Source organism: Akebia trifoliata, chromosome 5, assembly GCF_017979445.1.
Source record: "Akebia trifoliata isolate Shusen 1 chromosome 5, ASM1797944v1, whole genome shotgun sequence".
Taxonomy (NCBI): domain Eukaryota; kingdom Viridiplantae; phylum Streptophyta; class Magnoliopsida; order Ranunculales; family Lardizabalaceae; genus Akebia; species Akebia trifoliata.
In genome coordinates, this window is record NC_141379.1 from 31,638,753 (window position 1) to 31,665,899 (window position 27,147).

At 33.6% G+C, this 27,147-nt stretch overlaps 1 protein-coding gene across 1 annotated transcript; it reads left to right on the forward strand.

Annotated features, from left to right (window-relative positions):
- Positions 1 to 7,886: 7,886 nt before the first annotated feature.
- LOC147402219 (3-ketoacyl-CoA synthase 11-like) lies at positions 7,887 to 12,231 on the forward strand. The gene is made up of 2 exons (XM_086443793.1): positions 7,887 to 8,970; positions 11,259 to 12,231. The coding sequence occupies exons 1-2, from the start codon at positions 8,185 to 8,187 to the stop codon at positions 12,039 to 12,041; spliced, it is 1,569 nt and encodes a 522-aa protein (XP_086299919.1). The 5' UTR covers positions 7,887 to 8,184; the 3' UTR covers positions 12,042 to 12,231.
- Positions 12,232 to 27,147: the final 14,916 nt, after the last annotated feature.

Genomic DNA, 27,147 nt, shown 5'->3' on the forward strand with positions numbered 1-27,147 from the left:
ATTTTTCTATCATGAGTTGGACCCACCCACAAACTTCTTAATACGGCCCATGATGGGAAAATTGGTTGATTGGGGGAGTTCGGTTACGATTCTTGACCTTGATTTTCGTCAATAATCTACTTCTACAAGTATTTGGATTACAAAAAGTGATTTTCCAATAATTAGAATCCAAAATCTGAAAAATCAGGAACAATTGACTTGTTTCTTGTAATTTAAAGTATATTTCGTACGTTTTTTGTTAAAATGACATTACTTTGATATATCGTAAAAAGGTGAATTTGATCATAGATTCCAAAACAGAATTTCAAACATAATGTAATGGATTGAGATTTTGGATCTTTGGAATGAATGTGAGAATCCTAAATTGAAAAATATGGAATCAGAATCAAATAATTCAAACAGAATGGTCTAGGATGAAAGTTTTTCTGAGGTAGGAAAAAAATTTATGGGTCCGGATAAAAAAGAGTGTGCCATGTGGCAAGTAAGGAGACATGAAGTTGAATAGCTACCCAACCCCGAGGTGTATAGAATGTAGACTCATGTTTAAAGCTTGGTCAGGGTTGACGTTAGCTCGGTAGAGCAAATCATATATCCAAACACGATAGACACTCTCAAGTCCTTAATTCGTCCTGTATTTGCTATTTATGTTCTTCCATCCCACCGACTTTCTTACAGGACATTTAAAATTTTAAAGAGTCGTGCTGGGGTGACATTAGATTTACTGCGATTCTTTCATTTCTGACGTGGAGGTGCGTACATAACCGTAGATGTTTTCCTCGAGATAGAGTCGTGCTGGGGTGACATTAGATTTACTGCAGAGGTGCGTACATAACCGTAGATGTTTTCCTCGAACTACGTTCAAGGTGGATCCTACTGGGGGTGTCAATGGATACTCGAAAATTCGAATCCAATTTGAATTCAAATTCAAATAATTAGATATTATCTGAAATTTTCAGATATCGAATTCGAATTCCGATAGTTTTATATATTCGAATCCTTATCATATACGGATTTGAATATGATTTTACTTAATTTATTTATTATATACATAGTATAATATATAATAAAAAAAAATTTTAATGAAAAATCAATTAGATAAGGAAAATTTGTGTTTTTTTAATATATAAATTATTCAAATTTTAATCCGATATTATCCGATATCCAATAGAATAATTGGATTCGGATTTGAATTCGAATTCAGATATTACTCTATCCGAACCGATAAGCATCCGTTAACAGCCCAAGGTCCTACCTTTTTTTTTTTATTATTATTATTTATCAGCCTAGCTTTACTAAGTTGGCAAGGATTTCTTGCTCACTAAGGGTTCCTTGGGCTCACCTCCGTAACATCCAAAAACACGATCCCATGACTCAGGGTAGGAAATTTTTTTTATGAACTTTGAAAAAAAGAATCCAAAAAATATTAATTTTCACCAATAAATTTCTATTTTAAGCTTGGGAGTTATGTGGAAGTATGGTAGCCATCCATTTTCAAAACCTTGGACCAAACTCAAAAGAAATTATTTTATTTTATTTTATTCTTTTATCTGAGTTTTTCGGAGAAATTTAGAGGATTGTAGTGTAGGATTGCTGATGTGGTAATCCATTCTTGCAAAACAGCCCTTACTAAGATTAAAAATCTTACTAAGGAAAAGGTATCTCTTTTTTTTTCCCCCAATTTAGATTTTCAGCTAAAAACCCTTTATGGAATAAAACTCTTACCACAAAATATTTTTTAGAATTTTACTATTTTAAAAATGAGACATTCTATTGCCACACCAACTTTTGCTAATGTAGCCCCAATTCATTTGTAAATCACCAAAGAATTAGCACACGTCATTTGGTGGTGTTAACAAAAGAAGGTGACTATTGAAGCTCTCTTAAAAATTCTTGGAAACTTTTAAAATAAGGGAAATTTATGGGAAAAAACTTAAAAAATAAATTCTAAGCTTGTGAAAGGGTCTAAAACTAGGGGTGGCAATTCTGAGTTGAGTACATGACCTCTGAACAGGACTTGAAAATGATACGAAGGCAATGGGTTTCAATTGAGCCTAATCATGTCAACCCATCTATTAAACGGGCCATGTTCTCGTGAGGAAGATCAACCCATCTAACATGTTTAGTCATCGCATCACTAACAAGTTGTGTTGATCCATATGTAAACTTATTTAATACTTTTGGTATTCTTTTGACTTGATTTATGTTTTATGATACTTAATTTATATTAATAGTAAGTGATGTAGGACAAGTGGTAGAAGAATTCATGGAATTTTTGGATCGTCAAAAGTCCAAGCGTAAGGCCTAGGCTCACAGACCCGGATGTGTGACTGAGTCAAGATCATTCAAGGATACCCATTCTTGAATGGAAATATCAAAATCTTTAACATCAATGCTTTGCGATTGAGTTTTTGTTTTTAAGCTTAATTCATTCGTTTATCCTATTTTTAGGCGTTTTTGTTATTTTAGAAAAATTAGCTTTCGTTTTAGAAGTCTAAATCACACACCGTCAATTCTACCTTACTTCTAAATTAAATCATTTATATTTTCATGTTTACTTCGTTTGTACTATTTTTGATCAAATTTTCCTATTTTAACTATTTTCGTGTTTTCTAGGAATATAATTATTCTTCGATAAATAGTATCATAACTCCAATGTAGAGACATCTTTGATTCATTAAAATTAGTGAGAATTTTTTTATTTTCTGGTGGATTCCAGTCTTTCTTCTGGATATTGACATTGATCATATCCTTTCTTTAATTCACGCTGTGTCGATAAGTTGGTAGATACGGGTTACAATCATGTTAATGTTTATGTGTAAGTCATAATTGTGTTTCTATTTGAGTTGATCAAGTCGTGTGCCCATGTTATACATGCTAACTTGAATATGACACAACCCAACATGTTTACTAAACGCGTTACACAGATCATGCTACCCATTTAATAAAGGAGCCAAGTTTAGATTTAAGGTTTTGGAACCGTTATTAAACGGATTAGGTTTGGGTTGGATAAATGATCAAAATACCCTTACCTCAACACAACATGGACACGATACATAATTTTGTGTATATATCATGGAAACCTCAATCCACGGTTGAGGTTCTCCATGAACATGACCGATAGGATTTGAAGAAAATACAAATTTCATAGAGATCAGTTTCGATCTTCTAGGGATTAACACATTTTTTTCCTAGGAATACATTTTTCTTGAGAATCCCTTACATCAATGGTTATGTTGATGGACTGCCTCGCATTGTCCATGTACACATAATAGATTGGGACATATTGGATCCGGAATCAATCCAATAAGAAAATGGATCGAATACACATTTGGATTGAGTTTGGGGTGTGACCCAATCTATTATTAGCTTTACCTAAAAGACTCCAATTAACATCACTACAGTTGGGGAGACTTAAGGTCAAATGGTGACAATAGGGATATTATAAATGGCAGTCCAAAAAAGATAGTGATTTGTGAAGATGGACCCACCACCAATATGATTCAAGATGAACCCAGGGGGGTGCTCAATGGCAATTTCGAATCCAATAAGCAATGAGAGTCTATAGGTTGTGTATTCGATACCTAATATGAGCAATATTTCCTCGGGGCCACCCGCGAGGGTGTTCCCTCATTTACTTGGAGTGTGTGTGATGTGCGGGTGTTGCACTTGCCTTGGAGAGGGTCCTATATGCCTGGTTCCGATCTTGGCTTATTCGGCCCCCCTAATCAAAAGTTTGGACACCCCCATTATCAAGAACAAAACAAAAAAATATGATTCAAGATGTGATCCTACTAATGCAACAATCAAAATAAGTCAAGGGTTAGCTCAAATGGTGTTTACCGTTCTAAGTCAAATCAAAGGTTGAATTTGCGATTGAAAGAAAAGATTAATGCACATAAGGCTACTAATTGAGTTCCTATGATCAATTATGGATTAGTGTCATTGGTTTGGTTGACCCATGGAACTTGGAATTGAAAGAATTGATGTATATAGGCCAATTAGTTGAATTCTTGGAATAATTTGGATTTAAAAATAAAGAGTCCAACATGTGCAAATGTGCATTTTCTTGAGTTATCGATTTTCAAATAATTTTCCTAGCAAACAAACAGATTCAAAGACTTGTATCTTTTCTTTTCTTTTTTTGATAACGGGGGTGGTCGGACATACGTCTGACTAGGGTGACCAGATGAGTCAAGGTTGGGATCAAGGCATATGGGGCCCTCCCTTGGGCACATGCAACACCTCCACATCACACGCACCACGTAAATGAGAGAATGTCCTCGCAAGTGACCCCAAGGAAATATTGCTCATTGTGGGTATCAAACACACAAACTTCGGACTCTCACCACTTATTGGATTCAAAATTACCATTGAGCCACCCCCTCGGTCTTTAGTTAACACATATTTGGCCATGCTTGGTATGCTTGCAAAAAGTTCGCAGCCTTCGTCATAGATTTTTCTTGGTGCTTGATTGCCCTTATTGATTGCAAAATATTGTAAATTTTTGCAGGCCTCCACTTTTTTCTTAGTATTTCCTAGACAACATTTTCAAAATAAAAATCACTGTAAAACTTTGCCAAATTTTATGGTGCAAAGAATTGCTTAATGAAACTTTGTACCTTAAGGGATTGTGTTGCAAAGTTTTGCCAATTAAAAAAAAATTGTTACAATGTACCAGTCAAGGCCTTGATACATTTTCTTCCCACATAATTCGGTAAATCTTTCAACATTTACCAAGTGCTCTACATTATGTGATTATTAGTCTATGTAATATTACATAGTCCATTGTTTTGCTCAGTTAGAAAATAAGTTTGTGGTTCGTCACTATAAAAAGAACTAATTTCTCGCAAGTAGAAAAAGATAATGCAATTCTCAATTTGCTTATTTATCCAAAAAAATATCAAGTACGTATGTTTTAAAAAACTTGTTAAAACAAATTTATTGGGAGATTGCAAATATGTTTTTTGATTAAAAGGGGAACACGAAAACATAATTTGTACTTCCTCATATTGCACATCCTAACATGAAAGTGCGTAAGAATCATAGATTCTTTTCATCGAGATATATATGAGTCAAGATGCATCTATGGTTCCTACACACTTTCATGTCAGGATGTGCGATATGAGGTACAATCTTGAAGTCACCCCAGCACGACTCTTAATCTAAGTGTTATATTTAGCTCATTGAACCCAATAAAGAATTCGATGAACTATAACGATTTATCTTACAAATCTACTTATATGTGATTCATTGAATTTCATAAACCTAGACCGAACTTTGCCATGAATTGATTTTCTTGGTACAAGTCCTTGATTTGGCATAAGAGGAACGAATTCAACAACCCCTGTGTTTAATTATGAACAAACTGTCATAATCTAAGTCTTATCCCGAAAGTTTGGGGTTGACTATACGAAACATGTTCTTTCATCTATTTTTGCTTAAAACCATTTCTTCATGAAATTGAACACAAGAAAAGCCGTGTCTTTAAAACCATACCACAAATTGATTTGCTTTCTTGATTCGATATAGGAAGAATGGATTTAGTAACCCTTTCAGGCCTACGTACAAATTATCATAATCTAAGCCTTACCCGCTTTGGGATCATTTGAACGAATCATGTTTCTTCATCCATTTTTGTCTCAAGGATGGCGCATCCCCTTGCGTGACCACACAGATTGCATGGATCAACCAATAACTTTTAGCAATTACTTTTAGTGCAAAAAAGTGGTTAGATATATGTCATTATTTCATTTATCTTTCATTAATTTGCTTAGGCATCCATTGAGTTGTCAAACTTGACGATTTCAATTTTTTTGCATTTTTGAGAGGGCATTAAAAATAATAAGTTTAGTCATCAAGTTACTATCCAAAAGTTAGAGGGTACTTACAAAGAAGTGCCGACCACACCGTGCATAAGTAATGAATAAGGATTTTCTTACTCCCCTCCCCTCCCCCTCTAACATACTCTCCCGACATAGCATGTGACATAACCATAGATTTTCTTCATCGGGATGTACAACTACACTTGTTTAGGGGATGTGTGTTGTTCATTCTAAGAAAAAAAAAATCTACTATTCTGTCACATGACATGTCGGGAGAGTAGAGGTGGAGTATGTCATAGGGGGGAGTCAAAAAATCACGAGCCTTGAATAATTTTCTTAGAAAACATATTACTTGACAAAGATCATATGTTGGTCCACAACCCAACATAACAAGGCATGTGCCTGCTCTCTTGTGTCATCCTAATCTTTGTTCCACCTTAATCTTTTGCTATTTAGCAATGTTGTAATAATATTGTGAAAAAAGTTTTCTCTACTACTCGATAAATTAACCTCCAAATAAGTAATTTAAGTTTCTCCTCTGATCATCGATGGCTCACCTATAATAACACTCTTGCAATTAAGTCAATAGAAAATCTAGTAAGATAATCGTTTGTCTATCCCAATTCAAATTTATGCACTTGGTTTGGAAGAGATGTCATTGGATCAGAATGAATCGGAAATTTGATAATTTAGGATCATGATTGAGCTTCTAGAATTCGATTAAAGTTCCAATCGGTTATCTAATTGGATTAGTTCTTGATCAATAATATCCGAACCCTACCCATATTGTCATTTTAAAATGAAAATAAATGTTTCCATAAATACTCGACCCAATGGGGGGTATGGGAAAGCGAGGAAATTATTATAGGACAAAATAACAACAGCTCACTTTTAAGCATGCAAGTGGCATTTTAGAAATTATAAGCGCGAAAGATGGTAAAAAATATAAGCCAAACTGATCCGGCTAGTGACTCGGTCTGGCAAATTCAATGCTTCTCTAAAAGAGTTCAGATACTGTAGTCTTGGGAGTTGAGTAGCTATCTTACTCTAGGTACTTCATATGTATTTCTTTTAGCTATATTGACAACACGAATTTTTAATTTACTCCATATTTTAATATTGGTTTTATGAATTGTATAGCAATCACAAATCAAGGTATTATTCAAGTTTAGAAATACAAAAGTTGTGCAAATAAGGTCTTTGCCACAAAGTATGCAAGTTGGGTAATTTTGACTTTCATCTAAATCACGATGGTAATTGTTTGAAGATCATTTTTTCTAAGTTGAGTCTAATATTGAAAGCTCCCCTTATGGCTCGTGAGGAGAGGTCTTTTGATGGCTTGTGTATATTCTTTCCTTGATATCTATCGTGGTCGATTCGTACTAGATATTGTTTTGCAAGACGTTCATTTCCTCTGATGATGATGTTGTTGGAAGGAGTGTAGATTGTATTTTATGAACAAGGAGAATTCTCAATTGTTTTCTTGGACAACGTCACTCCTTTGCCTATAAATACAAATAACATTTGACAAAATATTATTTATTCACAATCTTTTTTAATATAAATCTCACAAGATTCGAGATCGACCAATCGTATGAGCCTACGTGCATTGAATAATATTCCTAACTTACGTGTATTGAATAATATCCTTAATTTACAAAACTATCATTGTTAGATTTGACATGTCATCCAATGGAGAGCCTATGGATTATGAGGAAATCATTTGAGAAAAAAATCTCTCATCTTTGACATTGGCGTCAAATCTAGTGTCGACGATAGTGGAGGTGTGGCGTTGTTAACGTGGAAAATTAATTTTGATGTGTGCTTCAAAGGCCAACATGTGTCACCCAGCTGGCACTTTGGGGTAATATCTACAGTAGGCCCAAATAATGTTTCACATGATGTAAATCAAAGATTAGAGTTGGGTAGCTAACTAACTCCCTAACGTACAAGATCAAAGCTCTTCTTGAAAAAACTACACCTGTTTGTTCGGGTGGTTGCATCCGCCCATCTCTCTCTCGTATAGCCGAAACTCTTTAAATACTTCACACTTTCCCCCTCTTTTTCCCTCATAATCTCTTTCTCTCTCATCTGTTCATTTTCTCCAAAACTTCAGGAAAATCTCTCTCCTCATTGTCAAATTTTAAGTTTCTGATCTGGGTTTTGCTCCTAGTCTTCATCTCTCCAAACCCATTTAAGTAAAATCTCCTTTAAAGCTCTGTTCTCCATTATTTCTACTTTTTCTTCAAAACAATTTTCACAGATACCACTGTTTCACCATTTATGTCCCTCCATTAATCCTTAAATCTAGTTTATTTCTCTCGTTGGGTTCTTGAACTTTGTTCAAATTCTTCCATCAACAATGGCGGACAAGAATCAAAATCAAGACCAAGAAACACCTTCAATTTCAACCCAAGTTCCACCAAGAAAATCAAAACCAAACCTTCCAGATTTCCTCCAATCTGTGAAACTCAAATACGTGAAACTCGGTTACCATTATTTAATCACCCACGCCATGTACCTCCTCCTCATACCTCTCCTCCTAATCGCCTCTGCCCATCTCTCCACACTCAAACTCAACGATTTAACTCAACTCTGGAACCAACTCAGATTCAATCTCCTAACAATAATCCTAAGTTCAACTTTCTTCGTCTTCGTTGCTACTCTTTACTTCATGTCTCGACCTCGAAAGATCTACTTAGTCGATTTCTCTTGTTATAAACCCGAACAGAGTCGAATGTGTACAAGAGAGATATTCATGGAGAGATCAGGACTTACAGGAAGCTTTTCAGAGGAGAATTTAGGATTCCAGAAGAAGATATTGGAGAGATCAGGATTGGGTCAATCGACGTATTTGCCCGAAGCGGTGTTACGGGTTCCGCCGAATCCGTGTATGGGGGAGGCGAGGAAGGAAGCCGAGATAGTGATGTTTGGTGCTGTGGATGAGTTGTTGAAGAAAACAGGGGTGAAAGCAAAGGATATTGGGATTGTTGTGGTGAATTGTAGTCTTTTTAATCCAACTCCATCTCTATCAGCCATGATTGTGAATCACTATAAACTTAGAGGAAATGTTTTGACTTATAATCTTGGTGGGATGGGTTGCAGTGCTGGACTTATTTCTATTGATCTTGCCAAGCAGCTTTTACAGGTTGGTTTTTTAATGACTCGTGATTTTCTAACCCCCACCCAAAACTCTCCCCACGTGGCACAGTTTGCTTTTCTCGGGATACACATGTACATCCCCTGAAAAAATCTATGGTTCTATGCCGAGCCACTTGGAGAGAAGTCAATTTATCTGTTTTTCTATTTATTTTCAGAATAATAATTTTCTGACTCCCCTCCCCACTCTCCCCAAGTGGTAGGTGTCCCGCATCCATAATTTTTTTTCATCGGGATACACAATTGCTCATATTTATGAGGATGTGCAGTTATATATCCCGAGAAAATTTATGATTTTATGCACAACCATGTGAGGAGAGTTTGTCAGAGGGGGAGTCAGAAAATCACGCCTGCTATTTTTATTTTGGATTATAAGGGTCTTTTGATAAATAAAATGGAGATTAAGGATTAAAAACATTTTAAAGCCCAACCCAAAAGATAATTGGATTGTGGAAACTTTGGATCCGCTATCCCGATCATGGAAAGGAAAAGTCATTCTCTTTTTCGATTTCAAAGTTCCAATTTATTAAATTGGTTAAAAGTTTATTAATATTGATATCACGATCTCAGTTCAAAATTGGCCTTCACCTACCAATTAATAACTACCAATGGGTTAATTTTTTAGATTTCATATTGATCTTTTCTTCTAATGGGTCTTGTTGGTTCTTATTTTTATTGTTTTGGATTAATTTACATAAGATTTTAATTGCTTGGTTTCATCCTTTGATAATAGAGGTTTGTCAATAAAAAAATATTTCAAAAATAAAATAAAGAGAAAAGTGTTTTGGTTGGACCGCTTAAATATTAAAGTAGCCCACTTTATGATACATGGAAGGCTTGCTTTTTCTTCTTTTTTCAACTAATTTATCGATCAACAATTAAAATATAAATTTTTATTTGTTTTTATGTAATATATAACGTTGTCTAGATCTAAAGAATGCTACCAATTTTCTCTTACTCATGATAATTTGATGCTCCTTTTTTCGTACGTTCCCTTCATAAAACCTTAGATTCATTACTTCTGGAAGCACAAGTATAGGTATTTATGATTTTGTACCGTTCTGTCAGTGAAGGCATACGAAAAAGGAGTGTCAGATTATCACGTCTCTTCTTCTCGTATCACAAGTTCTTTTTATATGATAAAAAATCATTTTGGAGTAAAAAAAAAAGTACAAAATCCTTATAGTTTGGATTTCATTTGTACATTAAATCCAATTGTTCTTAATTTTTCTAAGGGATACATGATTGTATTTTTGTGATGCAAGTTTTATCTTCACCGTTGGACTTTATGTTTCAACTATCATAATTTCGTGTTTTTTCACGAGTGACTAAATCGTGGCCCACAAAGTAAATAATAATATTAGTTACTATCATTAGGTCATATTAAATTTAGGTTTGGGAGATGTCCTATTTGGGACTTAAACATGGTGGGATGGATCTATGTTCTTCTATTCAAGTCATGCTCAACTACTAGCTGCCTTGGCATCAATATTTCCAATTTTGCATTAAATATGCTCTTGGGACAACAAAAGTGACAAATGAAATGCCGACACATAATCATTTTTATTATACAATTTTAGTTTACATGGTAGTTATTTTTAGGTAACCTATGCAACTATACATTAAGAATCACATTCAAATCTCAAAAAATAATTTATTTATTTCTATTTTCTATAATAAACAAAATTTTCTTTTAGTCCTATAATCACATATAATTTATGTTGTTGACCCCAATATTAACATAAGAGGTATGTAAGAATGATAACGATGTCACGGGTTCGATTCCCATCTTGGGTTTTTTTTCATGATTTAATTGAGGGACCATGGCGGTGGGTTGCTGTGGTAGTCCTCCCTGAGATTAGTTGTGGTGCGCGCAAGCTGGCCCGGACACTCGGTTAGCAAAAAAAAAAAAGAATGATAACGATGTCCCGCGTTGCCATCCTTGGCGGTGCAATATATCTTAATTTATTTTGATCGTGACGGTTGTTTGTAACAAGACATTTGTATATTTATTGCATCCAACAGTATTGGATATAATTTGTACGTAAAAATCACATAAACTTGAGCAATACATTTAATTTGGCCTATATTTAAAAAAATAATAATAATAAACATAACCTAAGAATTTTATTGCATCCCAATAATTTTTTTTGAGTTTTCAAAATAATAAATTTCTTTTTGGATACTTTTTCTCGAGAAATTTTTTTCTAAGCGTCCATGAGTCTAAGATTTATTTTATACCTCAAACATAACGGGTCGTATTATTTTGATTTACAGGTCCACCCGAAGTCCTACGCTCTAGTAGTGAGCATGGAGAATATCACTTTGAATTGGTACTTTGGTAATAATCGTTCTATGCTCGTCTCCAATTGTCTCTTTCGAATGGGTGGGGCCGCCATCCTCCTCTCCAACTTACCATCCGATCGTTACCGCTCTAAGTACCAACTCATCCACACCGTCCGTACCCATAAGGGTGCCGATGATCATTCCTTCAATTGCGTCTACCAACAAGAGGATGAGACTCAAAGAATTGGAGTCGCACTTTCGAAAAACCTAATGGCCGTTGCAGGTGAAGCCCTTAAGACTAACATCACCACACTTGGCCCATTAGTCCTACCAATGTCCGAACAACTATTATTTTTCGCAACCTTAGTAGGAAGAAAAATCCTAAAAATGAAAATTAAACCTTATATCCCCGATTTCAAGCTCGCTTTCGAGCATTTCTGCATCCATGCTGGAGGAAGAGCAGTCTTGGATGAATTAGAGAAGAATTTAGACCTAAGTGATTGGCATATGGAGCCTTCAAGGATGACTCTTTATAGGTTTGGTAACACATCTAGTAGTTCCCTATGGTACGAGTTAGCGTACACCGAAGCTAAGGGGAGGATCAAGAAGGGAGATCGGACGTGGCAGATTGCGTTTGGGTCAGGGTTCAAGTGCAACAGTGCGGTTTGGCGAGCGATGAAGACCATTGATCCTACCAAGGAGAAGAGTCCTTGGATGGATGAGATTGATGGGTTCCCTGTTTTTGTTCCTAAGGTGGAAGCAATACAATCTTGAATACCAAACATAGTGGTCCTGGTCTAAATAATGTGTACACTATTTTATGGTGGTAGACTGTAATTGCAGTCTATAAGTCCAAGACTTGTGAGAGTTGTCCAATATTTTTCATTTTTATTTAAGAATTTATGTATTAAATTATTAATACTTATTTATCGTTATCTGAAGTACTAATCGATTGTTTCAAAGACGGGTCGGTTCATTGTTTGTTGATGAGATTTTGGACTAGACGAATGCACCATATTCTTGGATTCTATTTTTCGTTCGTTCAAAATCTTTAATTTGCACAATCCTTCTAATTCCAAAGACATATTTGACGTTCATGAACTTTAAAATAAATTAGATCAAGTTAAAATAAATAATGCAATTTTAATTTAGATATTCATAAAGACGAAGTATTAGTTAAAGAATCGTAATTTTCTGACTCAAAATTTTTCACTCGATTTATATGTAACTTACGTGGTAAAGGCACAGAACCATAGATCTTTTTCTTCGGGATACATAAGAAAAAAGATTAATAATTTTGTGCCCTTGCCATGTCAATAGAGTAAAGATCAAGTGAAAGTTTTTGAGTCAGTAAATCATTAGCGTTGGTTAAATAGATGGCAAATGCACTAAAATGATTATCAAGTAACTAGGCACTCATGGAAACCTCTAATTTTAATTTTAATTCCATGCAATTATACAAGCCATAAATTTATTAGGAAAAATTACTTAAAGGACCCTTGTAGAAGGGTTTCTTTCTAAATAGTGCCTAAGTTTTCAATGGTTGCTTGGTGGGACATATAATAAACATTTTCTTTCTAAATGGTCCATGGCATCATCTCCCACATTGAATGCCCTTACCCTTTGAACTTATCTTTTCCATCTAAAAATTATATTTTTATTCCATAAGAAAGGATTTAAGAAAGAAGAAGTCATTTTCAATGTTTTTTCAAATATTTTGAAGATGTATGTGAAAAATCAAGTTTTTTCACTTTTTTTTTTTTTTAGATTTTAAATGAAAATCGATCAAAAATGGTTCTTTTAGGTTGAAATCATTTAAACAAGTCGTTATGTTAAGTTTTTAGTTGATCTTTACATGTATTTTAGTCAGAAAAAACTTGAAAATTGAAAATGGGTGAGTTTTACAAGTGTCGAGTTTACTCTTTTTTATTAAAAAAGTGGTGAACTCGATAGTAATTAAAAAGCGTTGAGACAGTAAATAAAAAGTAGTGAACTCGACAGTGAATAGTGGTGAGTTCAATGGTAAATTTTTTGAACTCGACACTAAATAAAAAAGCATTGAGTTCGATAGAAAATTTTGTGAACTCAACAGTACGAGGGACCATTTAGAATTTTTTTTTACTAAATATCTTGTTAAGTTACCATGCAAAACTTAGGGACTAGTATTTAAAAAGAAACAATTTCACGAGAGTTCTTTTAAGTAATTTTCCCCATTTCTTATGAAACAAGTAGAAATGGTAGGTATCTGTTGGCTTTAATTAGTAGGATACCATCAGTTTCAATAATTAATGTAGAATTTAATCTGATGGATTCGAAATTGTCGTATATAATGAGTTTTGATTCTGATTACAGCCGAGAAGGCCGAAGTCATGTAAAATGTGTTCACACCTCAACATCAGCTAATGGTGCAAAGTCCAAATCAATATTTAGACACGCACATGAACCTCTTTGCATGAAATAATTGATTGGTCGATATATACTTGTGAAATAAGTAGAAGATTGAGTGCAAGCCTCCTTTACTATAAATCTAACTATGGTTGTTGTTGTTGGGTGGATACCAAATTTATGGAAAAATGATGGACAGTGCAATTAAATCATGCCACGTTGCAGGGATAATCAATCTCTCTATTTCATTTTCACAAGAAAACTTATGTTCTCACTAGTATATCTAGAGATTAAGTACCCGTTTGTCTAAATATTTCAAAAAAAAAATTTCATGTTTTTAATGCTCAAAAGTCTTTTGAGAAGTCAAAAATGATCAAAAACAAGAAATGACTTAAAATTGCTTCTAATATTTGTAAGAATCTGATAGAACTCAAAGTATACTTAAAGCCAATTTGTTCAACTGGAATTGAAATAAAATCTTTGTGAGTTATTCTTTTAAGAAAATAAATGAAGGTAGATTCGGAATTAGGAAAGAAGAATACTTTTTTTTTTTTTTTCTAATAAATGTATATCAATCTGACCAAATTAAATCATGATTTAGGCTTGATCCAATTTCTTTTACAAATTATTAGTCCGATCATCAGTTAAATTGTTTAAAACATTGCTCAAAAGATATCATTCCATAAAAAGAAAGTAGAAGGTGAAAGTAATTATAAAGCTTTTCTCCCAAAAAAACAACTTCGACCTAGTGGACCGAAGTTTAGTGGGCAAAGTGTGCAAGCCCATTAACCTTATAAATAGTTATAACCTAGCTCCGATGGATCCCTATCAATTTGAAGAATTTATTTTGGATGATATTTGTGAAATAATCATATTTGATTGTTCTCCAATGATACATTATAAGAACCCTAATATGATTTATACAGAGAACACAAAATCTTAAGGAAGTCTAATCAAATCTATTGTTATCTCAATCCTAACAAATCTTGACCTAATCACATGGATAATTATTTGGTGCATCACATTACACCTTATTATAGTGTATCATAGCTAGTACTCTATCACTTTCCCTCAAACTCATGGTGATCAATAATTATCATGAGTTTGCCAAAAATCCAAAACCACGAAGAATTTGATTGTTAGTGACGAGTCTTATTGCAACTACTCATATCTTGTAAGATAAGTTTGGGGGTCTAACTTAAAACCAATCGATAATAAGCGAAGAGGTCCAGAAGCTTATAGAGGGAGAGAGACAAGATAATGAGTGTTAGATATGAAACTAAACTCAACATGCTCCATACGTGTGGGCCAAACTGGGTCAAATCATGTGCAAATATGAATTAGGTGGCGTAAAGGAGATAAAGACTCACTCTAATACCATGATAAATTTTAAGGATTCAATTCAAAACCAATTGACAATGAACAGAAAGGCCCAAGAACTTAGAAGAAGAGAGACAAGACAATGAATGTCCAATGTGTGGTACTAAACTCAACAACATATCAACCACTAAAAATCAATAATTGATTTTATTTTTAAGACTATAATTCATATTTAATTTCTATAAGGTCAATTGGCCGCCAAAGATTGCGACTCATGAAATGTTGGAGTTTTTTTATTATTATTATTTATATTTATATAACAAAGTCTTAATCGTAATCTGATTCTTGCCAGTCGATCCTACTGCTTTAAAGCCATTAATTTTATCACGTATTTCTCATCTTTATTTCATCTATCTCACCAATATTTTGACAAAAATTTACCAAAACCATTTAAGATTGTTAGTGAAACTTTCCACTTTTCGAAATAATTGATTGGGGGAATTGATCGTACACTGTATTCCTACATGTAAGGGGAGCATTTAGATAAGGACTTGAAAGCTGGCCCCAACTGAAACATGAAGAGATTGTGAGCTGTCCATTGGTGTGCCTCTCTTACTAAAAATGTGGATTTTTTTTTTTTTATCACCAATCCTCGAGATATGTATTGATGTGCAATCAAATCAAGATTACATCTTGAAAATTGATAAATATTAATGGATCTTGTTATAATCTTCTTTTCTGAGACCAGCATTCGAGCTAAAACTATAATGTGGTATCTAATAAATTGATTATTATTATTCCAAGATGATTATTAATCTGGGATATTAACAAGGGTAAATTTTAATCTCGAGGAATTGTCTCAATGGCAATTTCAGACCGATAAACAATTAATGCCCGTAGTTTGTGAATTTGATACCTAATATGAACATCAAATCCACAAGAGCCACCCGAAAAGTACACCCCCAGAACTAGCCCTTAGACAAGACCATGGTTTAAGGACTGGGCAAAACCCAAATACAGGTTGGTCCAAAGCAATTAACAGCTTTAATTAGAGTCGATAAAAAGCTCAAAGTGAGATAAAAATCAGTAAATCAAAGCAAATAATGGCTCTAGTTTTTTAAAATTAAGTAGTTTTTGAACATTAAATTCCACCTATTTTCCATGCTGAGTCATACATCCCTTAAGGCCAGTAGACTGGAAAGATTATGACACATAACAAGTTGTACGTAGCCACCAAAGCTTTGATAAAAATATCTTAATTGTACGATTCCATTTAATTTCTCTCTTATTTTATGTCGTCGGCACATCAATAACTTGATGCGACTTTTTGCAATTATTTTGAATAATAAGTGAAATTAAATGTATCTGCGAGGAATTGTTGAAAAATTAGGTGTAAATATTAAGAAAATGAAAACCCAAGTACAATACGAAATATTTTCAAGAAATAAAAAACAATTTCTCATAAACAGTGAAAATCACAAAATATATCATGAGATTCTAGTGAAAATCATCTTCTCTATCTCAACAAGCTCACTTTCCGAGTCACTCAGACAAAGGCTGGGTTTTGGCCCAGCCCATCCAGATGTGGACCAGATTTGGGTAGTGTTACTAAACCCGTTTAGTTTTATTAGGCCTAGGAGTAGGACAACCTTGTTTATAATATGTTATATATTAGATGAGATGGATGGGCCATTAGATGGGCTGGTCTTGGGCTAAAAATTTGTTGGATTTTGATTCCCTACTTTTAGAGGACACGGTAACCGTACTTGATATTGTGACAAAAATGAAGTAGCAAAGAACAGAAAATCGCACACAAGAACACAAAGATTTACATGGTTCGACAGTGTGCCTTCATCCATGGATCAGATCAAAATCTAATTACTATATTATTCCACAGATATAACCTTAGATATCTCTAGTAGACGAGGAAAAAAAATATATTTCAAAAATCCTAGATGGTTTTTTTCCAAAAATAATCCGAAATTTTTTGTCTCAAAGGGTTGCGCCCTCGAACCCAGCTCACTTCAGAAAAGGTCTCCTTTGATTTTGCCCATTGAAGCCCAAGCCCAAACAAAATCATTTGTCAGTTTCGTGTTCGGATCATTTTGGGGTTGATTTGGGACCATTCTAATAAGGGCTGTATTAGGCTTAGAATCAATTCAATAAGAATTAGATCAAAACGTTGTTGGACCTCAATATTAGGCTTCATGCTTTTTATGCGAATAATAGGCCCATCCATTGACAGATTAACCGACATAAATAGAAAGAAAAAAAATCCAAACTATATGGTAGCCTATTATAGGAAAATCCATGGGCCACACATGGGGCAATTCACATGGCATGAGAACCATCTTGAAAATATGTTGGGATTTGAGGAACTTGTAGGGCTGGGCTTAATAATTTTCAACCCTTCTGGGTTGGGCCAGGGCCTTATAGTGTCCAACCCAGCCTGACCCACTACTTAATCTTATAGAAATATTTATAATATATTTAATTAGATAAATATTTTTCTAATAAAAGTAAAATATGTAATCTAATTACAATTTAACTCTCATATATAACCTTTATTGGTTAATATGACATTAATTTCAACTTCGATTGGAAAGTCTTCAAACATGTAAAAAAAAAAAAAAATTGAAAAACACAAGTTTTCATTAATTTATTTTAATTTTAGTCATTCTATTTTGCCTGAACGTGGTCCGAGCCTTTTAGGGCCAGGCTAGGGCTCAGTCGATTTAGACCTGAAACTAAGTAGAACCCGCCACTTTAGGGCCGGGTTAGGGTTCTACCAAGCCCAACCCGAATCCGCCCATTGACACCCCTATTTATTGTCTTTTTTTTAATCCAAAAGAAGAGTTTTGTTGTCATTACATAAAGCTACTTTTGTATATATATATGGGGGAGGTTCAAGGGCCATATGTAAAAACATATGAAAAAATAATGATTTTTCAAAATATGGGTTAGAAGTTTTGGATTGAGCTGATTTTTTGCAAGGATGGTCACTATGATGAGAAGATCATCCTCACAAAAAATCAGCTCAATCAAAAACTTCTAAATCCATCAAAAGTGATTTACAAATTATTGATAAAAATTGGCAAAAAATAAACGGTCCACATTCTAAATCACTTTTAATGGGGTTAGAAGTTTTAGATTGGAGTAATTTTTTTTTCGGATGATCTTCCCATCATAGAAATCATCCTCACAAAAAATCAGCTCAATCCAAAATTTCTAACCCATATTTTGAAAATTTATAAATGTTATATTGTTTTTACATATGTTTTCTCATATGTCCCCTGAACCTGACCCTATATATATATATGGGTCACGTTCAGCAACAAACATTTTTGACAAAACATTTTTCAAAACATGGGTTAGAGGTTTTGAAATGGGCTGATTTTTGGTGAGGATGATCTCTACGGTGAGGACATCATCCTCAGCAAAAATCAGCCCATTCCAAAACTTCTAGCCCCAGTTTACAAGTTGAAAAATCGTGGATCGTCCATTTTCTGTAAACCATTTTTGATGGGGTTAGAAGTTTTGGAATGGGCTGATTTTTGGTGATGATGATCTCCTCACCGTAGAGATCATCCTCACCAAAAATCAGCCCATTCCAAAACCTCTAACCCATGTTTCGAAAAATGTTTTGCCAAAATGTTTGTTGCTGACCATTTCCCTATATATATATATAGGGGCGGTTCAAAGGCCATATGAGAAAACATATGAAAAAACTTTCGTTTTTCAAAATAAGAGTTAGAGGTTTTGGATTGAGCTGATTTTTTATAAGGATGGTCACTATGATGAAAAGATCATCCTCACAAAAAATCAGCTCAATCAGAAACTTCTAAATCCATCAGAAGTGATTTACAAATTAGTGATAAAAATTGGTAAAAAATCGATGGTCCACGTTCTAAATCACTTTTAATGGGGTTAGAAGTTTCAGATTGGGCTGATTTTTTTTTTGGATGATCTTCCCACCATAGAGATCATCCTCACAAAAAATCAGCTCAATCCAAAATTTCTAACCCATATTTTAAAATTTTATTAAAAACGAAAGTTTTTACATATGTTTTCTCATATGACCCTTGAACCTAACCCATATATATATATCCAATGACGGAACTTCTTTTGTTAAAACGACTGTTAAAAGAGAGGGCTCTGAACGCCTCCTTATATATATATATATATATATGAAGGGAGGCGTTCAAGGACCAACTTTTTAGCAAACTTTTTGGCAAAACATTTTTCAAAACATAGGTTAGAGGTTTTGGAATGGGCTGATTTTTGGTGAGGATGATCTCTACGGTGAGGAGATCATCATCACCAAAAATCAGCCCATTCCAAAACTTCTAACCCCATCAAAAACAGTTTATAAAAAATGGACGGTCCACGATTTTTCAACTTGTAAACATGGGTTAGAAGTTTTGGAATGGGCTGATTTTTGGTGAGGATGATCTCCTCACCGTAGAGATCATCCTCACCAAAAATCAGCCCATTCCAAAACCTCTAACCTATGTTTTGAAAAATATTTTGCCAAAAAGTTTGCTAAAAAGTTAGCCCTTGAACGCCACCCATATATGAAACTATCATTAGATACCAACAAAAAAAAAACGTATTTTTAGATTAAAAAAATACTTTATAGAAACATTGTCGAAAAGATAAAATTAAGGTAAAAACTTTTTGATAGCTATAAAATTACTACAAAATAATTACCATAAAATATTATTTTTCTTAATTTAGAAGATAAAAATAGTATTTTGAAAAGGGTAGATTTTCAAATAATTATTAAAAATTTTAAAAATACGAAAGTGAGAGTTACCAAATAGTGTTGACAAATCATTTTCAAATTGTCGACATTATGTAATAACTTTGTTAGCACTTGTACCACTTTTGGAATAAACAAAATCCCTCTAATTATTTGAAAATTTTCCCTTTTTGGAAAAGAAGTGTTGTTTAATAAGCTTTTTTATATTTGTGAAATTATCACGAAATAATAATAATAAAAAATATATTTCTTTTAACTTAGAAGATATATATACATAGGGTGGCATTCAAAGCCCTAAAGATAGCCAACCTTAGTGCAAAACATTTTTTCAATATATAAGTAAAAAGTTTCGGAATGAGCTTATTTTTTTGTAAGGATGATTTCTATGATGAGTAGATTATCCTAAAAATCAGTCCATTTTGAAACTTCTAACTCCATCAAAAGTGGTTTACAAAAATTGGACGGTCTACGATTCTTCAACTTGTAAACTAAGGTTAGAAATTTTGGAATGAATTGATTTTTTGTGAGGATAATCTCTTTATTTTTAAACTTTTAACCTTAATTTACAAATTGAAGAATCATGGACTATCTGATTTTTATAAACCACTTTTGATGGGGTTAAAAGTTTTAGAATTGGCTTATTTTTTGTGAGGGAAATCTCCTCATTATAGATATTGTCATTAGAAAAAATTAGCCCATTTCAAAACTTCTAACCCATACATTGAAAAATTGTTTGACACAATGTTTGGCTCACTTTAGGGCCGCCGAACACCACCCATATATATATATATATATATATATATATATACTTATTTTGAAAAATGTTTAACTCACTTTAGGGCCTCCGATCACCACTCTATATATATTGTGAAGACAGTCTCTATGATGAGGAGATCATCCTCATCAAAAATCAGCTTATTCCAAAATTTCTAACCCCATTAAAAGTGGTCTACAAAAATAGGATGGTCCACAATTCTTCAACTATTAAACTAGGGTTAGAAGTTTTGGAATGAGCTGATTTTTTGAAAGGATGGAGATTATCCTCACAAAAAATCACCCCATTTCAAAACTTCTAACCCCTGTTTTGAAAAATGTTTGGCTCTCTTTAAGGCCTCTACTTCCCATATATATATATAAGGTTGTGTTCCGTGTACACTTATCTCTACTCATATCTCCACAATTAAGCTCAACCGTTAGATCGTGCTTGATCTAACGATTGAAATCTGTTTTTCGTTTAAATTATAAATTTATATGTTTTTTATTCCGCCCTCCTTTAAAAAGAGTCTATTTAATTTCACATCCCTTAATCCCTTAAAACCAAAAACAAAACAGAGATTATGTCTCTAACCAAAAAATAAATAAAAAATCAGATCTGAACCCATGTATAATTGAGAAATTGGCTCAGTCCTCTCTCCTAGCATTAATGGTGCAGTGAAATTTTTGGAGAAGATCGCGATGAACATTAAATCTGAAAGTTGTTCAAGATTTGATCTTAAGATCTCCCTCGTCTATCAATTCCTTCTCTTCTTTAGATTTGGCTAAAGTTTAGATTTGGCTAAAGTTTCAAAGCATCTAGGATTTTTAGAGGCTTGACAGAGTCCGCCATTAATGTAAACTGAACCCATGTATACTTGAGAAATAATATCTAAACCATCATTAATGATGGACTAAACTCATGTATAGAATGGGTTTTATTTTTTATTTTTTACTTTTTAAAGTGAACCTGTAATGCTTAATACAAGAGAAATCAAATTTGAATCATTCCATATGTAAAGAATAGGTCGTTCTTCCGCAAAGAAATGAAAAAGACGAAGTTGAGAGAGGAAGTAAAACTAATTTTGAAATTTTTATTTGATAAATTTTTTTTAATCTCATCTATAGATTTTCATTTAATCCAACGCTCCAAATCAATTGTGGAGATATGAGTAGAGATAAATACACACAAAACATGACCCATATATATATATATATATATATATATACCTCTTATCATATATAATAGTTATTTTGGAAAATAAGTTTTTTTATATAAGAGACGCACATTTTCACATAGTGGTGATAAGGCAGTACATTTCTCATGACTTCTTCCAAAACTCGTAATGGGATAAGATAATACAATGTCCTTTTCATTTTTCAACCTTATCTCTCTTATCATCCTTCACGACTCCAGATCCACGTGATACACATGTGACTTTTGACTCAATAATTAACTTGCAAGTTTCCCTATAAATAAAATAAAGGTGTTTTAGACGTACACCTCAACATTTTGAACAATATTAGAGAATAACCCTTATGTTTTCAAGTCGAGTATTTGTCCCTTGACCTTGATCTTTCGTAATTGAGTAGTCGTAAAGTGTCCTAAACGTCATTGACTTCAAATTTTAGCTAAAAATTCTTATTTTTTCTTCTCCAAACCAATCATCTTCAATTTCTTGAACAAAATATTTTATTAAAAGATTAAAAAAAGTACTTTATGGAAATATTGTCAAAAAGATAAAATTAAGGTAAAATTTTTTTGATAGCTATGCAATTATTACAAAATAATTACAATAAAATATTATTTTTCTTAATTTAGAAGATAAAAAATAGTATTTTGAAAAGGGTAAATTTTCAAATAATTATTGAAAATTTTAAAAATGTGCAAGTAAGAGTTACCAAATAGTTTTGACAAATCATTTTCAAAGTGTCAATATTATATAATAACTTTGTCAACACTTTCAAAATAAATAAAATTCTTGTAATTATTTGAAAATTTTCCCTTTTGAAAAAAAAGTGTTGTTTAATATATATATATATATATATATATGGGTAGCGTTCAATGGCTAACTTTTTGGCAAAACATTTTTCAAAACATGAGTTAGAAGTTTTGGAATGGGCTAATTTTTGGTGAGGATGATCTCTACGGTGAGGAGATCATCCTCACCAAAAATCAGCCCATTCCAAAACTTCTAACCCATGTTTACAAGTTGAAAAATCGTGGACTGTCCATTTTTTGTAAACTGTTTTTTATGGGGTTAGAAGTTTTAGAATGGGCTGATTTTTGGTGAGGATGATCTCTACGGTGAGGAGATCATCCTCATAAAAAATCAGCCCATTCCAAAACTTCTAACTCATGTTTTGAAAAATGTTTTACCAAAAAGTTGGCCCTTGAATGTGACCCTATATATATATGGAAATGTTTAGCACCAAACATTTTGGCAAAACATGGGTTAGAAATTTTGGAATGGGTTGATTTTTGGTGAGGATGATCTCTACGATGAGGAGATCATCATCACCAAAAATCAGCCCATTCCAAAACTTCTAACCTCATCAAAAATGGTTTACAAAAAATGGACGGTCCACTATTTTTCAACTTGTAAACATGGGACTAGAAGTTTGCGAATGGGCTAATTTTTGGTGAATATGATCTCCTCACCATAGAGATCATCCTCACCAAAAATCAGCACTTTCTAAAACTTCTAACCCATGTAGGACAAAAATGGTTGGCTAAAATGTTGGCCAAAATGTTTGGACGAGACCCATATATATATATATATATATATATATATATATATATGGGTAGCGTTCAATGGCTAACTTTTTGGCAAAATATTTTTCAAAACATGAGTTAGAAGTTTTGGAATGGGCTGATTTTTGGTGAGAATGATCTCTACGGTGAGGAGATCATCCTCACCAAAAATCAGCCCATTCCAAAACTTCTAACCCATGTTTACAAGTTGAAAAATTGTGGACCATCCATTTTTTGTAAACTGTTTTTTATGGGGTTAGAAGATTTGAAATGGGCTGATTTTTGGTGATGATGATCTCCTCACCGTAGAGAATATCCTCACCAAAAATCAACCAAAACTTCTAACTCAAGTTTTGATAAATGTTTTGCCAAAAAGTATGCTAAAAAGTTTGTCATTAAACGTGACCCATATATATAGGGAAATGTTCAGCACCCTAAGTTTTACCACACACTTTAACAAATGTTTTTTGTCTTACATGGGTTAGAAGTTTTGGAATGGGCTGATTTTTGGTGAGGATGATCTCTATAATTAGAAGATCATCCTCCCCAAAAATCAGCCCATTCCAAAATGTTTAACCCCATGTTTACACGTTGAAAAATCGTGGACCGTCCATTTTTTTATAAATCATTTTTGATGGGGTTAGAAGTTTTGGAATGAGCTGATTTTTGGTGAGGATGATCTCCTCACCATAGAGATCATCCTCACCAAAAATCAGCCCATTCTGAAACTTCTAACCCATGTAGGACAAAACACGTTTGTTAAAGTGTGTGGTAAAACTTAGGGTGCCGAACGGGACCCATATATATATATATATGGGAAATGTTCAGCAACAAACATTTTTCAAAACATGGGTTAGAGGTTTTGGAATGGGCTGATTTTTTGTGAGGATGATCTCTACGGTGAGGAGATCATCATCACCGAAAATCAGACCATTCTTAAACTTCTAACCCCATCAAAAAATGGACGGTCCACGATTTTTCAACTTGTAAACTGGGGCTAGAAGTTTTGGAATGGGCAGATTTTTTGTGAGGATGATCTCCTCACTGTAGAGATCATCCTCACCAAAAATCAGCCCATTCCAAAACCTCTAACTCATGTTTTGAAAAATGTTTTGCCAAAATGTTTGTTGCTGAACGGGACCCTATATATATAGGGAAATGTTCAGCAACAAACATTTTGGCAAAACATTTTTCAAAACATGAGTTAGAGGTTTTGGAATGGGCTGATTTTTGGTGAGAGTAGAGATCATCATCACCAAAAATCTGCCCATTCCAAAACTTCTAACCCCATCAAAAATGGTTTACAAAAAATGGACGGTCCACGATTTTTCAATTTGTAAACTGCGGCTAGAAGTTTTGGAATGGGCTGATTTTTGGTGAGGATGATCTCTACACCGTTGAGATCATCCTCACCAAAAATCAGCCAATTCCAAAACCTCTAACCCATGTTTTGAAAAATGTTTTGCCAAAATGTTTGTTGCTGAATGGGACCCATATATATATATATATATATATGGGTCCCGTTCGGCACCCTAAGTTTTACCACACACTTTAACAAACGCATTTTGTCTTACATGGGTTAGAAGTTTCGGAATGGGCTGATTTTTGGTGAGGATGATCTCTATGGTGAGGAGATCATCCTCACCAAAAATCAGCTCATTCCAAAACTTCTAACCCCATCAAAATTGATTTACAAAAAATGGACGATCCACGATTTTTCAACGTGTAAACATGGGGCTAAACATTTCGGAATAGGCTGATTTTTGGGGAGGATGATCTTCTAATCATAGAGATCATCCTCACCAAAAATCAGCTCATTCCAAAACTTCTAACCCATGTAAGACAAAAAACGTTTGTTAAAGTGTGTGGTAAAACTTAGGGTGCTGAACATTTCCCTATATATATATATATAGGGTCCCGTTCGCCACCCTTAGTTTTACCACACACTTTAACAAACGCGTTTTGTCTTACATGGGTTAGAAGTTTCGGAATGAGCTGATTTTTGGTGAGGATGATCTCTATGGTGAGGAGATCATCCTCACCAAAAATCAGCTCATTCCAAAACTTCTAACCCCATCAAAATTGATTTACAAAAAATGGACGGTCCACGATTTTTCAACGTGTAAACATGGGGCTAAACATTTCGGAATGGGCTGATTTTTGGGGAGGATGATCTTCTAATCATAGAGATCATCCTCACCAAAAATCAGCTGATTCCAAAACTTCTAACCCATGTAGGACAAAAAACGTTTGTTAAAGTGTGGTAAAACTTAGGGTGCTGAACATTTCCCATATATATATATATATATATAATATATATATAGTGTGATGTTCAGAACCCTAAAGAGAGCCAACCTTTGTGCCAAACATTTTTTCAATGTATTAGTTAAAATTTTCAAAATGAGTTGATTTTTTGTGAGGATGATCTCTATGATGAGGAGATCCTCCTCACAAAAAATCAGCACATTCTGAAACTTCTAACCCCATCAAAAGGAATTTACAAAAATCAAACGGTCCACAATTCTTCAACTGTTAAATTAGGGTTAGAAGTTTTGGAATGAGCTGATTTTTTGTGAGGAGGATATTTTCATCTTAGAGATCATTCTCACAAAAACTTAGTTCATTCCGAAACTTCCAACCCTTATTTTAAAAAATGTTTGGCTCTCTTTGTAAGGGAAGCGTTCAGAGGTCTTAAAGAGAGTCAAACATTATGTCAAATATTTTTCAAAACATGGGTTAGAAGCTTTGGAATATGTTGATTTTTTTGCGAGAATGATTTCCACGGTAAAAAAATCATCTTCACCAAAAATCAACTTATTCTGAAACTTCTAACCCTGATTTACAAGTTGAAGAATCATGGACTGTCCAATTTTTATAAATCACTTTTTATGGGGTTAGAAGTTTTATAATGGGTTGATTTTTAGTGAGGGTGATCTCATCATAGAGATCATCCTCAGAAAAAAAATCAATCAATTCCAAAACTTCTAACTCATACATTGAAAAAATGTTTTTACTCACTTTAAGGTCTCCTGAACACCACCCTATGTATGCCTATTTTGAAAAATGTTTGGTTCTCTTTAGGACATCCGAATGCCACCTTATATATATATATATATAAGGTAGCGTTCGGAACTCTTAAAGATATAAAATATTTTTTCAATTTATGGGTTAGAAGTTTCGGAATGGGCTGATATTTTATAAGGATGATATCTATGATGAAGAGATTATGCTTACAAAAAATCAGCTCATTCCGAAATTTCTAACCCCATCAAAATAGATTTATAAAAATCGAACGATTCACAATTCTTCTACTGTTAAATTAGGGTTAGAAGTTTTGAAATGAACTAATTTTTGATGAGGATGATCTCTTCACCATAAAAATCATCCTCACAAAAAATCAGCCAATTTCGAAACTTCAAACCCTTATTTAAAAAAATCTTTAACTCTCTTTAAGGCGTCTAACACTTCCCATATAAGAGAGGCACATTTTCACATAATTGTGATAAGGCAGTACATGTCTCATGACGTCTTCCAAAACGTGTGGGCCAAAGAAGAAAATTCGTAATGGGATACAATAGTACAATAGGAGCAGTAGCTTGTCCTTCTCATCTTTCAACCTTCTCTCTCTTATCATCCTTCACAACTCCAGATCCACGTGATACACATGTGACTTTTGACTCAATAATTAGCTTGCAAATTGCACTATAAATAAAATAAGGGTGTTTTAAACGTACACCTCAACGTTCTGAGCAACATTAGAGCATAACCCTTATGTTTTCAAATCAAATATTTGCCCCTTGACCTTGATCTTTCGTTATAGAGTAGTCGTAAAGTGTCCTAAATGCCATTGACTTCAAATTTTAGCTAAAAATTCTTATTTTTTCTTCTCCAAACCAATCATCTTT

What these genes read in the sequence shown, in the direction of transcription:
- LOC147402219 (XM_086443793.1), top strand. Translation starts at nt 8,185, where the DNA reads ATGGCGGACAAGAATCAAAATCAAGACCAAGAAACACCTTCAATTTCA. An exon ending in TTGCCAAGCAGCTTTTACAG is followed by an intron (nt 8,971 to 11,258) that starts GTTGGTTTTTTA and finishes TTTGATTTACAG; the next exon opens with GTCCACCCGAAGTCCTACGC.